Below are 16,487 nucleotides of genomic sequence, written 5' to 3'. Positions count from 1 at the left end.
TTTCATCAAGAGTGAAATCCAGTAAACATAAAAATAGACAAAACTTTGATCTGAGTCACTGGCATATTTTAGTCCTTTTAGCTTCTTCAGCATGTTGTCTAGAGCTTGACTGGTTGAGGAACTTTGCCATCTGAGAGCAACAGATGGCAAACAGAAGCCCAATCTCCTTCTCTTTAAGTAAGCAAGGTCCAATGGATTCCGTGGCCTGGTGGCATCTGCATTTTGTGGGTAAGTTGCATATAGTTCAACTCTGCTTCTGGTTTGGACCCCCTGGATCCTCTGCGACTTTACTAATTGAGTTTGACATTTGTGAGGGGGGAAAGGTAACATTTTGACCTTCTGTCCAAAATGTCCTCAAAGCTTGGGAGGCTCGGAGAGAGGTCTGCGCACTTTGAGGGCGCTGCCGGGGTAGAATGCCACAGTTTGACCAGCCACGTCCTGAACATCATCGAAAAGGGACAACTGAAACCCGCCCAAACTCCAGCCCGAAGCAGCCCAAAACTCCTGAACCGAGCTGGCACCCCCAGCACCTAACCAGAGGTAGAGGAGGAGTGTGAATTTGGAGGGCGCGGGCAATAAGTAATTTTAAATAAATAAACAAATAAACGTAAAAAACAGCCAGGCCATCTCCTCGTACTGTATCACTACATCATTGTGGTCGATGGAGAAAGAAGAGTTTGACTGATTCTATGTACCTGAAATACCCTTTACAGGTAGGACAAAAAGCCTTTGTTCTTCCCTTCGCAAAAAAAAAAGGATTTTCCATTCGGAGACTGAAATGCAGGTATTTGCTTAATCACAGAACAGAATGTAGGAGGATTGCAAACTCTGGCCAGAGGTGATCTGCCTTTCTTTCTTTCTCCTCACAAAGACCTTCCGTCAGCCTCCTGCCATGATCTGGCGTTGCAAGCTGGTTCTCTCTGAAGCGACAGGACAAAACAGCTCCTCCTGTCTCTTTGGTAGGAATGGGGAGGAGGGGCTCGCTCCTGAATCCCTCCCCCCCCCCCCCAATTCTTCTTCTAGGGTGGCAAAATCAAATGTTGCTTCCAAATCCGCCTGCTTGCATCCATACACTGGAGGACTCTCTTTTCTGCAGTGGGAAAACATGCAGACCTTCAGCCCATGCAAAAGGTGGGATGAAGAAGTAGGCCACTCAAAAGAAGTTGCCCTCTCATTCTCTTTGGGGGCCGACGCAATAAATCAGCGCGGGAAACGGGGGCGCAGGGCTTTCCCAACGCGCGCCCAACCACCTCTCTGAATATTTAAATGAGAGGGGGGTCGCGCTGCCAAGGAGGCGCTAGAGACGGATGTGCGCCCCTAGCGCCTCCTTGGCAGCGGGCGCCCAGAAGAGGTGGCTGTCAGCGGGTTAGGAAAATGGATGCTCAATTTTACGAGCGTCCGTTTTCCTCACCTGTGCACATCCATGGGTTTAGAAAATGGTCGCTCGTTAACTGAGCGTCGTTTCCCTAACTTGACTGCTTGCACGATTTTTTTTTTTTTTTAACTTTTGGTCCTTTTGGTCCCTCCGACTTATTATCGCCTCGATATTAAGCTGGAGGAAATACAGAAAAGCAGTATTTTCTCTAAATAGCTCTCCTTGCAATTCTCTGGTTCCCTTGGCTACCAAGTTGCCGAAGGTGTCACAAATTGTATCCCATGGGCTGGATTCAAATGGTCCATCATGGTAATGATGTCACAAATGGCGCCAGACTTACAGAATGGATCAGTTCAGGCAATAACATACATGATGATATTTGGGAATTTCCTCAAAAAGGTACTGGATTTGCTGAATCAGTGGAAACAATGGGTGGCCAGTTAATGAAACTCAAATGGAAGACGCAATAAGGTGATATCTTAAAAATGAACAAAGCTACTTGTAGTACTGTGAAGGTTCTACTCTGATAGGCTGATGCAATAACCTGTGTGCTGGATTTCAGCACACAGTTTTAACGTGCAGGTTAATTTCTTTTTAACACCCGATGCAGTAAGCTAACGCTATGCTAATGCATTAGCGGGCCTATACAATATCATGCGCGCAAAAAATGTGCGTCCGAGTTGGACACACATTTTTTTTGAACGCCCGCACATCTCCTCTCTTGGGCGTTCAATCTAATAGTCTAATGAGCTGGCACGCCAAAAGGGACTCGCAATGGACAATTTGCACGTTCCTAGTGCATCCATGTCATCAGGCGCCCAGGAGAAGTTGTTGTTCATTGGTAAGGAAAACAGACACTCAATTTTCTTACCATCCATTTTCCTAGCCCGTAAATTGAGTGTCCCTTTCCCTAACCGACTGCTGTCAAGATTTTGTTTTTGTTGTTGCAGCTTTCTGTGGTTCCTTCTGCTTAGTATCACAACAATATTAAGTAGGAAGAGCCACAAAAAACCCTGTATTTTTTGCTCTTCTGAGCATGGCTTGGGGGTGCCTCAAAACTTAACGACAGCTCTGGCCTGGCGTTAATTTTTGAGGGTTAAAATGTGCACATCGGCCGCACATTTTTTTAAAATCGGGAGTACTAGCTAATAGCGCCCATCAACATGCCATTTGCAAGTGATGAGTGCTATTAGCTTCGCACCGGTATGGACGCACTAATCTCGATATTGCATTGGGCGTATGTCTAGCGCGTCCAAAAACACGTGTCCAACCGGGTGTTTAGCAGTGCGCTAAGCTCAGCACCCGATATTGCATTGGCCCCTAGGAGTTTAAAAAAAGTGAGCAGACCGTAAAATGTACAGTCAGTGCAGACTGAATGCACATTTTGGGATAGGAGCACTAAGAGGTAGTCAGTAAACGTGCTGACTACCTCTTAGTGCTTAGTGAAAAGGAGCCTTCAGTAAACGTGCTGCTGCCCTCTTACCGTTTTTTTGGTTTCTGTGGCCTTGCCTTTAACAGCAGGGTGGGAGGAGCTTCAGCAAAGGCACAAGTTCTGGCCGGGAGAGGAGGAGGGGATTGGGAGTCTGGGGCTATATCTGTCCAGGCTTGAGGAGGATTGGGGATGTGGTCCATCGGGGTGTTACCCCCCTCCCTTTGCCCTGCTCCTCTGTTTAGTGCCTAGTTTTTGTTTTTCGGGGGGGGGGGGGAGAGGGGGTTGTGTATTGAGCTGTCAAGTAGAAACAGAGACTTTGCAAAAGTCAGCAGTGGGCCTGTTATTGCACTTCTAATCAGCACTCGAAACTTAACTCCTCTGACCTGGAATTAAGTTTCCAGCATTAAGAAAAATCAGGTTAGGTCACTGCACTGCTCTACATCGGGGAGTAATGCTTAATGCCCTTATTTGCTTGGGATTTCCAAGCAAATGAGGGCATTAAGCATATTTTGTGCAGGTAAAACTCCTTCCTGCATTAGCAATAAGCGTTACCTGCACAAAATGTGCATTCAAGTGACGGTAAAATGGTGCATAATGCACCTTTCTGCAGCAGCCTGTTAAATTGCATACTCCTTAGCGCATTTTTATTTTCAATTGCGGATGTTGGAATTTGAAGCGTGACTGAGCTAGAAATGGATCTGGCTGCTCACGTAATCCCTTCTTTCCCCACCACAGCACCCCAATTTATAGTCACCGACTGTAAGACAAGTGCAGAAGTTTGCAACCAAAGAACCCCCCAGCTACTTGCATGCTCCATTTTTTTACTCTCCAGCAGTCCCATGCATCATTCAGCAAGACAAGAAAAAGGATATGTGCAAAAGGAAAAGATGAGTGTGACACACACTCATCTTGGCCACTGGGGATCACTGGTTTGCTCCCTTTTGAAAACAGTGTCCAGAAAGGGTGGTGAGAAACGTTCCCCTTAAGTGTAGTGCCCCTTCATATAATTGCAGGTAATACAGCAAAACAAATGACAGACTTCAATGCTGGATATACCTTAAAAATGATAGGTAGAATCCTAAATTTCATCTCAGTCAAATATAACTTTTCTCTTTTGTCCCCCACAGTTGTGAATTGTAGAAAATAGGTCTGCCTGAACAAAGAACTGCCCTGGTCCTATGTTTCCTTTTGCAATGCAATCACACTGAGGGATTGTTGACATCATAACTGTGTGCATGGAAACAGAATGTGACATCATCAACACAGAATTATGACAAATGCACAATTAAGCAGAAGACAAAGCTGGATTAAAATTCAGACTGATGTGACAAGATGGAGAAAACAGACACGTAAACTTGTTGTTTTATCTTTCCTCTCATTGTCTTACTTTTTCCCCCATTGTAACCTATTTGACCATGCATCCCACCCCTTCCCCTATGAAAAGGAAGATGCTGATATAAACTGTAAGCACTTTTCTCACTATTATTGTGCAGGTCTTGCTGGTGTGCCTACAGCTTTCCCGACAGCATCTCTAAATTATTACCAAGTAGCTATGGATTTAGAACATGCCTGTTTGAGTGTCAGCGAACGGGTTATAAGTAATTCTCCCCTGTCACTGAAGAAAAACATGCTTTAATTAAATAAAGGTCTTAATCACAGTCATTTTGCTTGGTCACGAGTTTTTTTCTGTGTGTGTGGGGGTGCCACCAGTACAACAGGCAGCGTGTAACCTACAATTAGAAGCTTTCAGACTTGCCTTTTCTTGGTCTCTTGAGGGAATATGGCCTTAAACAGCATTTCCTTGTATATCGGAGACTTTAAATAACGAGCGTAAGAATCCTACTGGGAACAAAAACAGAGAGAGGTGGTTATACGCCGAGATCAAGACAGTAGCTTCCACAAAGAAGATACCCACTGAAGCTATGTGAAGTCAACCAAAGGTATCTATCACTTAATGGTAAATCCTAATTATAATACTAATGCAGATTTATGGAACACCTCTCCACTAAGTGCACCAGATATCTTTGTGACTGAGAAACATAGACAAGACCGCTCGCCTCTTAGTCAAATTTCTAAACTCCTGGACTTCAAGGAAAGAAAAAAGAATATCGGACAGGTTTCCAGTGGGAGGAGCCTCATTTGTGCACGGGACATTGGTGCTGTCCTGGCTTAGAATCTCAACAGTGTTGGATGGGCTCTTCTAAGGGAATTCTCTGGCAACTCTACAGATATATGCACACATATCAAGGGAATTGTTATTCAGGTCTCCTGTCTGGCAGGGTATGATGGCGGCGAGGTCCCATGCACAGGACTAGCGGTGCCACAGGGAGGGAGGGGCAACCCTTGCGGGTGCAGAGCAGCAGCAGCAGAGTGTTCATTTATTTATTTATTTATGATTTTAATCATTTCCATTTGATGTCCCATACAGACCTCATCCAGCAAGAGGCAGCCTGTGTTACCCCAGCAATCATCCTGGGGAGGGTACAGGGAGGAAAAAGATAGACAATGAACCCTGGATTGCAATTTTTTTTCTTTCATGAAAAACAATGTGCCCTTCTTGCAGTCTTCAGAAAAATTAAGTAAGGTGGGGGGTTTGCTGTGGGCCCAGGATAAATGCCTGTGCCAGATTGCTTTATACATAGTGCTTGCGGTTCTACTTAACACCAAAACAAAACCACATTAACATGAAAAAACCTGCGCCTTTTTTTCTGTTCAAGGTGACTGCCAGAGCCTGGGTGTTTGCACCAACCAAAAGAGCACAACAGCATTCTGTGGATATTAACATACTAATCAGCCACTGCCTGTGCAAGGGAGAGTCAGCATTTTGCAGGGTCATCCTTGGGGGGGGGGGGGGGGTAACAGGCGGGGACTGACCTAAGCCCCACACTTTAGAGGGGCCCTGCTCCACCATGGTTGCCGTATCCCCAACACTATCCTTCCTAAGGTCGGCCCCGAAGTCCCATTTTTCGTTATCACTCGCCCCCGTTTCTGCTTTTCATGCGTAGATTGTTTAGAATGCGGAGGGACCAATCTTTCTTAGCTCTGCTCAATTAAATCCCATCTATAACCCACCTGGTCTAGTTCTTCCCAATCATGTCCTCATTGGTTTACCCCAAAGCTTCTTTTCTTTTGGTCTGGGAGTCTTTTTTGACTAGGATTGCAAGCTCCAAGGGGCAGGGACTGCTCACTGCATATGCCTGGTAGCGCTATGCAAATTGTCATAAGGAACGCGGCTTCTGTGCATAATGTTAACAGCTTGCAGTAACAGACCCTGCTACTGCTGCAAAATGATCTTCTCCCCCCCGGACACAGCAGCTTGAATCACTTAAGGGCTCCGGATTCTGAAAGCAACAGACAAACCTTTTTCATAAGCATATAAATGTGAGTCTGAGCGGCGTCCAAGACATAGCGGTGAGGATGCTTCAGACCTTTTACGGTGACGTCCATGGTTTTGCCATCGATGTTAATCCACCGCCTTGCTCCCGGAGCCAAGAAAAGTCTAAAAGTCAGAAAAACAAAATATTTAAGTCAAGCAAGGTCCCCAGAAGGGAAGAGATGCCACCCCCTGCAATGCCATCCCTAAGCGGGATAAATCAGAGACGCTTCAGGCAAGGGAAGGCCCTGCTCATTCCACCTTCAGGCCTAACCCATAATTCACCTCTTTGGAAAGCATTTGCTGGCCCCAGGCTAGCGTTTCTCTTTGGAGGAGGTAGGGTCAGGGTAATTAGCTCTTTTTCTCAGATGATGATGGATGCCAAGAATCAAAGCCATAGCAAAATTCAAGAATTGCTTTGGACAGAGGCATAAGGAGGAGGGAAGGGCAAGGGAAGAACATGAGTGGACACTGAGCAGACTCTGCAGATACATAGTGGGCAGGGATAACTGAGCAGACTGAGAGGGTCGAGTGGTCCTTATCCACCTATGGCCATCATGCTGTTATGTTTGCTGAAAAACACAATCTGTTCAAAACAAGTGATGGAATCTTATACTGTGAAATTTCTAAATGCTGAGACATCCATGAAGCTTTCCCTGTTTTGTTACCTTCCCTGTGTACCTTGTCTCTCTTCTCTGAAATTGTAAGCCCTTTCGGGTAGAAACCTGCAGACTGTTGTGCATGGGTGTCTCTTTGTTGTCTGTTAAGTACTAACTCTTGGCGGGTTTTCTTTAACTTGTCTTGTTTACCCTTCCTTCAGGTGTGTCGGACAGCTGTCTAGCAGAGGTTTCTCCAAAAAGAGTGGCGTAGCCAGAAATGAATTTTTGGGTGGGTCCGAGGTTAACTTGGGTGGGCAGTAGACACATAGATCTAGGCCCTGCTAGTTGTACTCTTATCAACCTAATAAACGAAGCTTGACCGATGTGCCGCAAATGCGCAGTAGAGAGCAGCTCTACTGCGCATGTGCGGGCAAGCACGTCGGTCTCAGCGAGCGTCAGCTGGATATCAACATGGCAGCGTCGGGCGGCATCGAGTGGTAGCGGCGGCGGTGGTGGCGAGCGGCGGCGACGAGGGGCGGCGGCCAGTAGCGAGGAAGGAGAGAGTGAGAGGGAGGGAGGAGAGAGTGAGAGGGAGGGAGGGAGGAGAGAGTGAGAAGGAGGGAGGGAGTGAGAGGGAGGAGGGAGGGAGGAGTGGGTGTGTGGGTGGGGGGGGAGGGAGGAGAGAGTGGGTGGGAGTGAGGGGAGAGGGAGAATGAGGGGGAGAGGGAGAGGGAGAATGAGGGGGAGGTGAGAGACAGAGGGATGTAAGTAAGTGCAAGGGTAAGAAGTTGTGGAGCAGAGAAAAAGGGTGTGGAGGAGGGCTGAGGGTGAGAGGATGGGATTGAGAGAGGGTGGGGAGTGACTGAGGGAAGGGGAGGGAGGTGAGAGTGAGGGGAGGGAGGCAGTGGGAGACAGAGGGTGAGTAAGACTGAGTGGAGGGAAGGGGGTGAGTGAATGAGGGGAAGGGGGAGTGAGGGAGAAAAAGTGTAGAAGGGTGCTGTGTTCGAAAATGGACTGAAAAAAAAATTTAATGTAGCCCGTTTTAACGGGCTTAACGGCTTGTCAATAAATAATGTCTTAGCGTGCACCCTACAATGGATTTCTGAGTAGTCTGCAACAGCCATCGTGCATGAGTGACATCTTGAAATATTTTAATTCTATTACTTCAAGCATTTGCTAACATTAAAAATGCCTTATTAATCTGTATTAATTTTATAAATACACATTATCATGAAAAAGTAAACAAAGAACATTTAACAGAAACATCAGATCCAATCACAAAATAAAACAAATATCAATATTTTCTTTTATGAATCCTCTTTCCAAAAATGCAAAAAACTACAATAAAACAGCAATAATCACAATAATCATCATAAAAAGATTTGCAACAGGTGCAGAACAGAACTAGGACATGCAAAAAAAAAAAAAAAAAATCAAATTCTCTTGTCACCTCAGTGACAGCAAAACAATTCCGTTCACTGCCAAACACTTTGAGAAATAACACAAACCCTGCAAAAAAAATAAAATAAAATAAATACCTAGAACCTTACCATATCATAACAGCAGTAACTTTCAGGACTCAAAGAGCAGCAACCTTACTTATGAAAAGGCAGTAAAGGCAAACATTACACCAGGCCCTAGAACATTAATATACTATCTAGTGGGCAAATAGAACATACCAGACTGTTACAAACCCCTTCAGAGAAACTACATGCTAGCCAAAATACTGCATTTCTGTCACACATGTGCAACACAGACAGACCCTTACCTGATACAGAATAAGAGACTACAAATTAGAAACAAACATGTAGACAAAACTGAAATGGAAAGCCTGAGAAACCATACTCTGTGAGCACTAGAATACTAAGGAATCAGCAAAATACAAATATATAAGAAATGCACGTTCCCAAAGATGGCATATTCCAGTTGCTGAAAGGCAAAATATTTTTTTTTACCTTTGTGGTCTGATCTTATTTTTCTAATCAGTTAGTCCCAGTCTCTTTTTTCACCGTGTCTGTCTTTTCCTTATTCCTTTTTCAGGGTCTCTTTTATTCTGTTTCTTCTCTCTCCTTCTGTCTTCTCTCCTTCCTCCTTCATACACACACACAAACTCTCTCTCACATTCTCTCATACACACATGCTTTTTCTCACACAGGATTCCACTCTTCCATGCTCTCTCTCACATACACATAGGCTCCCACTCCCACAAACACACATAGGTTCTCATTCTCACATGCTCTTACACACATGCTCCCATTCCCACAAACACAACACACATGCTGTCTCTCACAGGCAGGCTTCCATTCCCTCTTACAGACACACACAGGCTCTCACTCTTACATGCTCTCTCACACACAAACACACAAGCTCTCACATGTTTTCTCACACATGCAGGCTCCTACTCCCAATCATACATAAACACAAAGGCTCTCACTCTCACATGTTCACACAACAGGATCTCACAAGCTGTCTCCAATTCCTCCTCACAGACACACACACAGGCTCTCACTTTTACATCCTCTCTCACACACAGCTTCATCTTCCCACACAAACACACAGGTTCTCACATGCTCTCTCTCACATGCAGGCTCCTGCTCCCACTTCCATACATATGTATACACACAGGCTCTCACTCTCATATGCAGACTCCCACTCTCACACAAACACACAGGCTCCTACTCCCACATGCACTCTCTTACATGCAGGCTTTCACTCACACATGCTCTCTCTCAGACATACACACACTCCCCTAAGTAGGCACCCATTCAAACATACCCTCCAAGCAAGCACCCATTCATACCCCCTCCAGCCCTCCAGGCAGCTCCCATTCATACACCCCCCTCCACCCCCTCCCCCAGGCAGGCTCCAATTCACACACACATACACCCTGACAGCTAAAGTTCACACACACACACCCAGGCAGGCTACCATTCACACACATTCACCCCCAGGCAGGCGAAAGTTTTCATACAGGCAGGCTCCCCATTGGGAGCACAAAGGGGAGCCTGTTCTGCTGCTGCTCCTCATGTGCCTGCCTGTGGCATTCAAACTCACAGGGCTAACTCATCCTCTATGCTGATCTTGCGATGCACAAGATCAGCACAGAGCACTTGCTGGCCGCATATGTTTTGAATGCCCCAGGGCCAGCGCACATGGAGGAGCAGGAGAACAGGCGCCTTCAGGTGAAGGGATATTTTTCTTCGACCGCCAGCCTCCCAGTGCTACTCCTCTTTTTTGGCCACTGGTCAGATAGGGTGCACCGGCGGCCTTGCGGGCCTCATCCTCTTCTCAGCTGCCGGTGGGATGGGGTGCACCAGTGGTCTCGCAGGCCTCATCCTCTTTTCAGGCCAGTGGGATAGGGTCCACTGGCAGCCTCGCGATCCTGTCTTCTCGGCCACAGGTCAGATGGGGTGCACTGGTGGCCTTGCGATCATCTTCTCGGCCGCTGGACAGATGGGGGTCCACTGGCAGCCTAACCCTTTCCCCACTCCCGTCCTGCAGAGCTTTATTTTCGAGGGGGGGAGGGGGGCTGCTCCTGAGGCTCAGTCTTTGGGAGGAGAGCAGTTGAAGCTGAATGTGAATGAGCCGGTGTCAGACTTGAGTCAGGACTGGCTCCCATTCAGGAGCCAGGCAGGGGGTTGGGGGCCATGGCGGGCCCCCCCGAGAGTGGAGCAAACATTGAATCAGTCTCCTGCTGGCTTGCTAATATTCAACTCCTCTCACAAGAGATTGGGCCTCTGGACCGTCCCTGACTGCAAAATAAATCCAGAGGGAAAGGTATTCATTGTAGTAATGTTTCTGGCTTGCAGGTGGGGGAGGTGGAGAGAGGGGGGAAATTTCTAAACTTTGTCGTCTTTTAATGAAAAGCTGACTGGGGAGAGAGATTTTTTTGTTTCAGTGATCAACTAGGATGGAGAAGTATGTGCTTTTTCTCTTTTCTGGTGACAATACTGTTGATTGGCTGGGGGAAGGAATGGGGGAGAGAGAGGGGGGACTTTTTAAAAATTGTATTTTAATAAGAGCACTTCTTAAAATAACACAGACCAACTGCATGAGATTAAAGGCCGGGTTGGGGAGGGGCTCTATTGTCCTTACCCCATCCGTTCTTTCATTTTCCGGGTGACCGCTGTGCCCACCCCCACTCCTCAGCACTGCACTACAGGAAAGTAGCTAGCCGGCCCCTGGCATATAAAAGATTGAGAAACAGGTCGACTAGAGGCAGGGGGAAGTGGAAAGGTTAGGATGAGGTATGAGAGGGGGCTGTTTCTTGAGCTAAAATTGAAAAGAGAAGTTTAGAAATACAAAATAAAAATATTAAATCATTTAGAAAAAACAAACGCCTTTCAGCTGCAGGTTCAAAATCTTTTGACCTTAGTTGTATAATTCCAGAAAGCAGAGTTATTTAAAAAAAACAAAACAAAAAAACCCAGCTCCCTTCCTACAGAAATACATGCATTGCACATGCTTTTAAGATGTGTAGCATGCATGCGGTTTGCACATATTTCTGCAGGCATGTACATAGAAGATTGCCTCAAAGCTCAATGCAATGAATTTGTGTTTTGTTTCTAGGAAGGAACTTCCGCTGTATACATCATTAGCCAGACTGGAACCAGCAGGCTGTGAGTTCTCAAGGAAGCAACCGGATTGATTCAGGAAGGGATTCAGGCGGGGACTGGGGACTGTCCAGCAATGCAGCTGGAACTTGGGAGGCCAGATGTTCATGCAGCAACCCTGCCAGTTTTGGGAGCTGCATAGATTATTACAAAACTCGGGGGCAAGACAAGGTGGGAGGTGGGTGATGAAGGGACCCTGAATGATGGATGGAGTATGGGAACCGCTACGCTCCTGTAGCCAGAATGTAATAGAGAGCCAATGAGGAAGACAGCACAAAGTCACTAGGAGAATGAACTTGTATCCCACAAGCACCCAAACAGCTGGGATAGCTTCTTATCCAAGTAGACCAGGCTGACCAGCAGACCAGATGGAACAATTAATCTTTATCTGCCATCATCTACTAAGTTAACTATAAATGTTACGAGGATGACTCCGTCTTTCGAAAATTCATGGGGCATAAAAGAGCCGCAAATGAAATCCTTGTGTCTGCTTCATGGAGAAGTAGGTCACGACGGCGCATAGCAACGAACAATCAAGGACTGTGTCTACGGAGCGGTTCATCTGGCTAATGCTCACTTGTAAATTTCTTCTGCTTTTTCTTTGACCTTGGATTGATCTCCATACTTCAAATCTTCGCAGGCTTCCCAGAAGCCCATATTCTCACCTAATTAAAGTTATAAAGAGACGAGGTTTAAAAGGAAAGAAACCAGGTTAATTCAAATGCCGTTTGTTACTGTTCGACTTGCTGCTGAATTCGACATTCTTGTCACTCTATTTTTCATTCTCCACTTCCCAGAACATAGTGAAATGTTACAAAGTTATCACTGTGCTTTACATTTAAAGAATCCTTCCCCTACAAAGGATTTTTGGATTGCCTTTTTCCAGCATGCTGTTTTTCTCTCGAGCACAACCATTCAGTTTTCTCACATACATTGAATATTTAAATTATTTCGAGGTTTGCCGTGGACAACGATGCCACATGGTTTTGCATAAACTGGCTCGTCCTTGGGAGAGAAAGAGCAGCATTATACAGATGTGAACTAAACTTTATTTAATGAATTTTAAGCTAACGGCAGAGCCACCCTGCCACGTGGGGCAAAGTCAGGACTGGAAAACTGCCTTCTTTCCATCGCCTTCTGCCAAAAATAACCCCAATGCATTCTCTGTTCCTATCATTTGGGACATCAGTAAATATGTGTTTTAATACATATTTAATAAGGGCGATGGGGGGGGGGGGCTTTTGTGTTCACACATTTTTATTGAATTTACCTACATTTTTGTATACCTGCGTATACATATAGTTAATATAACCTTAACTGGTCTGGGAGGATACTGCTACCCAAGAGGTAGATTTTAAAAGCCTGGCGCACGCATCAAATGGGGGGTGCGCGCACAAGTCAGGCTTGCGTGCGCCGATCAGATTTTAAAAGCTGGCAAGATGCACGCAATATCTCCCGCTGCGCGCACATCTCACGTGATTTCAAAAAGGGGCGCGGTGTGGGCAAGGGATGGGTGTTATGGGGCGCGGCCAAGAGCTGTGCACGTAAATATTTATGCACCCAGGGTCCTCTGCCACGTAACTTTACTTCTCTTATGGAGGAGGTGTAACTGTAAATAAAACAAACAAAAAAAAAAAGACCCAGCCATTTCGAAGGAATTTAAAGGGTCTGGGGTAACTGGAGGGAGTGCAGGCTGTTAACCATGGGAGTTTGGAGAACCTAGCTCGACACTGGGTGAACTGGTGTGAAACTGGTGAAACTGGTCATGGAATGGACAGTTTTAAAATCCCCTGACTTACTTGGTAGAAACCCGATTTAAGCACCTGTGCATGTACACGGAGAGTCCATTTTATAGCATGTACGCATGGTATAAAATGGCCATGTATCTGGGCACGTGCCAAAGTGCACCCGCATGCCGGTTTGAAAGTTATCTAATGAAGCAAGAAAAAGTCTGCAATAATAGCACTCATAATAAATAATGATCCATAAGTTTCCAGATTTCTGTAAATTTTCAAAGTCTGATATATTTTTCAGCTGTATCAGCTGGCGCGCGCATGTTATAAAATTAGGGGTCGGTGCGCACAAGGCGGTGCACAATTATGCACCTTGCACGCGCTGAGCCGCGCCTCCTTTCCCCATTCCCTTCCCCCTAACCTAAGTTTCCCACCCTTTCCCTGACCTTCCCCCCTCAGCCCTACTCTAACCCCCTAAATTATTATCTTACCTTTTGCACCTGCCTACAGGCAGCTTGCCGGCATGCGATCCTCCAACACAGCGGCAATGGCCGCTCTGTCAGAGGCCTATGGCTCCGCCCCCACCCCCGGACCGCCCCTTTAGTAAAGCCCCGGGACTTATGCGCGCCGCCGGGCCTTTTTAAAATAGGCCTGGCACGCGTAAGGCCGGTTACATAAGGCCAGAGGACTTACACGCGTAAACCTTTAAAAATCTGACCCTATATCTTTAATCCTTTCCCATATCCCTGTCCAAAATGTCCTTATATTGTTACAGAAGATGAGAACGAGCGGTGATTCCCACAGGCCTCAAGAGAAACTAGTATGTCTCCAGCCTTTCTTAAAAGATTAAATCTTTATTACAGCTTCAATCATGTACACAAAAGTAAACTGCCTTTACCTTCAGACAGTGTACTCTCTCTACTCACAGTTTGTATTGCTTTGTCTCCACTCAGTGTTTGGACAGTGTTACGTTACAGGAGCTGCCTTCCTCCCGGAGACCTCCATCTGGATCCCAGCTCTTATTCTCGGGTTTCTGAGCCCCACCTGCCCAGCAGGATCCCACCCATGGAGCATACTCTCCTTAAGGTATTTAAGGTGGACCAAGTAAATAGGGGAACACTAGAGGCACTGCCCCACACAGAAATATAACATAGGTGAGAACATTCCTATCTCTGTGTGGCAAAAAACCCATCATTAATTATCTTCCTAAGCACTTTGCCTGGAGAATTTTACTGGTGTCCAGACTAAGACAATAAAAGCCAACATCTGAGTGAGGGGGACAGACACTGAAACCCAAAATGACTCGCTCCTAAAATACAGCTGATTGTGCTTGTTCCCTACAGACGTCTAAGTCCTTTTCCCACACTTTCTACGCCGTCGGCAAGCTCCAGGAAGTGTTTTCTGCAAACCCTGATGGAACCCCCAAATCTCCCTCACATTTTTGAAAGGCCACGTGCACAAAAAAATGTTCTTTTGTGCAACTTTTTATAAGTTGAGTTCAAATTTGTGTGCTCCAAGGCAGTTATAATGCAAAACTCATTGAGATTTCTTGTGCACACTGAGACGGTAACTTTTAAACCAGTGCACGGCCGCACATCTGCACGAGTGCACCCATTGCTATAAAATAGCCTGGCTGTGCACACACGTGCACCCAAATCCCACTTCTACCGGGTAAGCCGGGGGGATTTTCAAAAGGGAATGTGCCCACACCATTTCCAGTTTACCCAGTTAATAGCCAGCTCCTCCAACCACCCTGGCTTGTTAGCCTGCACTCCCCCCAGTTACCACAGACCCTTTAAACCCCTCACAAATGTCCAGATCCTTTCATTTTATAACTTACACGCCATCCATAGCAGAAGTAAAGTTACGCGGCAGGGGACCCCAGCTCGTGTCAGGGCACATAAGTATTTACGTGCACATCTTTTGGCCAGGCCCCAAAATGCCCATGCCCCGCCCAGACCATGCCCATGCCCCCTCCCCCCCCCCCTTTTATAAACTTTTGAGATGTGCACGCAGCAGCATTTACATGTGTATCTGGGGGCTTTTTAAAATAAGATTGGCGCGCACAAGCCCGACTTCTTCGCGCATCCCCAGCACACGCTGGGCTTTTAGAATTCATCTTTAGGTTTTGCCATCAGTGCAGGGTTCATGACCTGTGTGCATGTGCACAGCTTAAGATGAAACAGTGCCCACAGCTGGCACCTTATCACAAGTTTTAAAAATCTCTGATACATCTCGCAATGAAAGGATATCGGTTTTTTCCTGCTCATATGCAGTGCCTCACCTGAAGCTATTTAAATTGCTGTAAATTCACCTTTATCTCTTGGAAGGTTATAAGCAATTTATCTTATAATAACTGAGCCAGTTTATGAAAGGGTAAATAATAGCCTCTGATTTCAAGGTGCAGACCAGCTAGCACAAGTTATGAGAAATCAGTTTTCATAAAATATTCCAGAAGTCTTGGGTGCCTCACGCACAGCCATTTCCTCATTTAAGGTAGCACTATGGGAGAGCATGTTTCCCTCAGAAAACCTTAAAGGACTGGGTACAGCTATCTGTACTGGTCCTCCTTAACGCTCAAGCCTGCAAGGGATTCTGGGATAGGGTGGAGCCCTGCAAAATGGGACAAGAGACCAGGGCCAGAGAGATAAAGGAGGTCCAGAGCAGAGACAGAAGCCTCCAGAATGCAAACTGGAAGATACCATTGTTTTTGATGAAGTGCTCAAACCAGCTAACTGTTTTGTTTTGTTTATTACTGCTTAACAATAAAGATGCTTATAAAGATTATTGCCAGAGGCTAGCCTGGAGTCTGTTCTCTGGCTAGTCCTGACTGCTGGGCATCAGAAGCACTTACTCTGGAAGTGATTTCCTGCCGGGGCCTGGGATACTATCTGCAAAATCAGGCATGGGATGCTGGGCCAAAAATGGTTTTAGGATTTTTACATATTAAACTTTTTTTTTGTTTGTTTATTCTTTATCTATGCCTATACAATGCTCTGAAATTTCCTCCTGTGTCTTTGGCCTGCTAGCTCAGATGGAAGTGGCCTCTGCTGGGGCTACAGTGTTATGAGACTTCATTCACAACTACCTGTGGTTTTTCTCCATTTTCTTTTTAACCCTTTGCTCCTACCATCTATCCACGTGGCTGTGGCAATAATTCTCGATCAGGGACTACAGACCACTGCACCCTCCAGAACAAAAACAAAAAACAAAACAGGGATGGGATCCATCAGGTCTAGAGGACACATATAAAGAGCAGGTAGTAAAATACTGCACGGAGCGGCAGTAGCCACAGAGGCATTCACGGAGCGGGATGCCAGTGGCCAGTGGTAGGTGTCCATATAAAGAGCAGGTAGTAAAAT

At 46.1% G+C, this 16,487-nt stretch overlaps 1 protein-coding gene across 2 annotated transcripts in view; it reads right to left on the bottom strand.

Annotated features, from left to right (window-relative positions):
* Nucleotides 1–16,487, bottom strand: part of RGS9 (regulator of G protein signaling 9) — a 132,606-nt gene that overhangs the window by 17,727 nt on the left and 98,392 nt on the right. For both annotated transcript variants that reach the window (XM_029597560.1, XM_029597561.1), the window contains exons 13-16: nt 11,970–12,057; nt 6,168–6,306; nt 4,560–4,646; nt 2,805–2,806 (exon numbers count right to left, since the gene is read on the bottom strand). In XM_029597560.1, coding sequence (XP_029453420.1) covers nt 2,805–2,806; nt 4,560–4,646; nt 6,168–6,306; nt 11,970–12,057 — 316 coding nt within the window. The remainder of the gene's footprint in view (nt 1–2,804; nt 2,807–4,559; nt 4,647–6,167; nt 6,307–11,969; nt 12,058–16,487) is intronic.

Source organism: Rhinatrema bivittatum, chromosome 4, assembly GCF_901001135.1.
Source record: "Rhinatrema bivittatum chromosome 4, aRhiBiv1.1, whole genome shotgun sequence".
Lineage (NCBI taxonomy): Eukaryota > Metazoa > Chordata > Amphibia > Gymnophiona > Rhinatrematidae > Rhinatrema > Rhinatrema bivittatum.
This window is presented reverse-complemented; position numbering and strand designations above follow the sequence as displayed.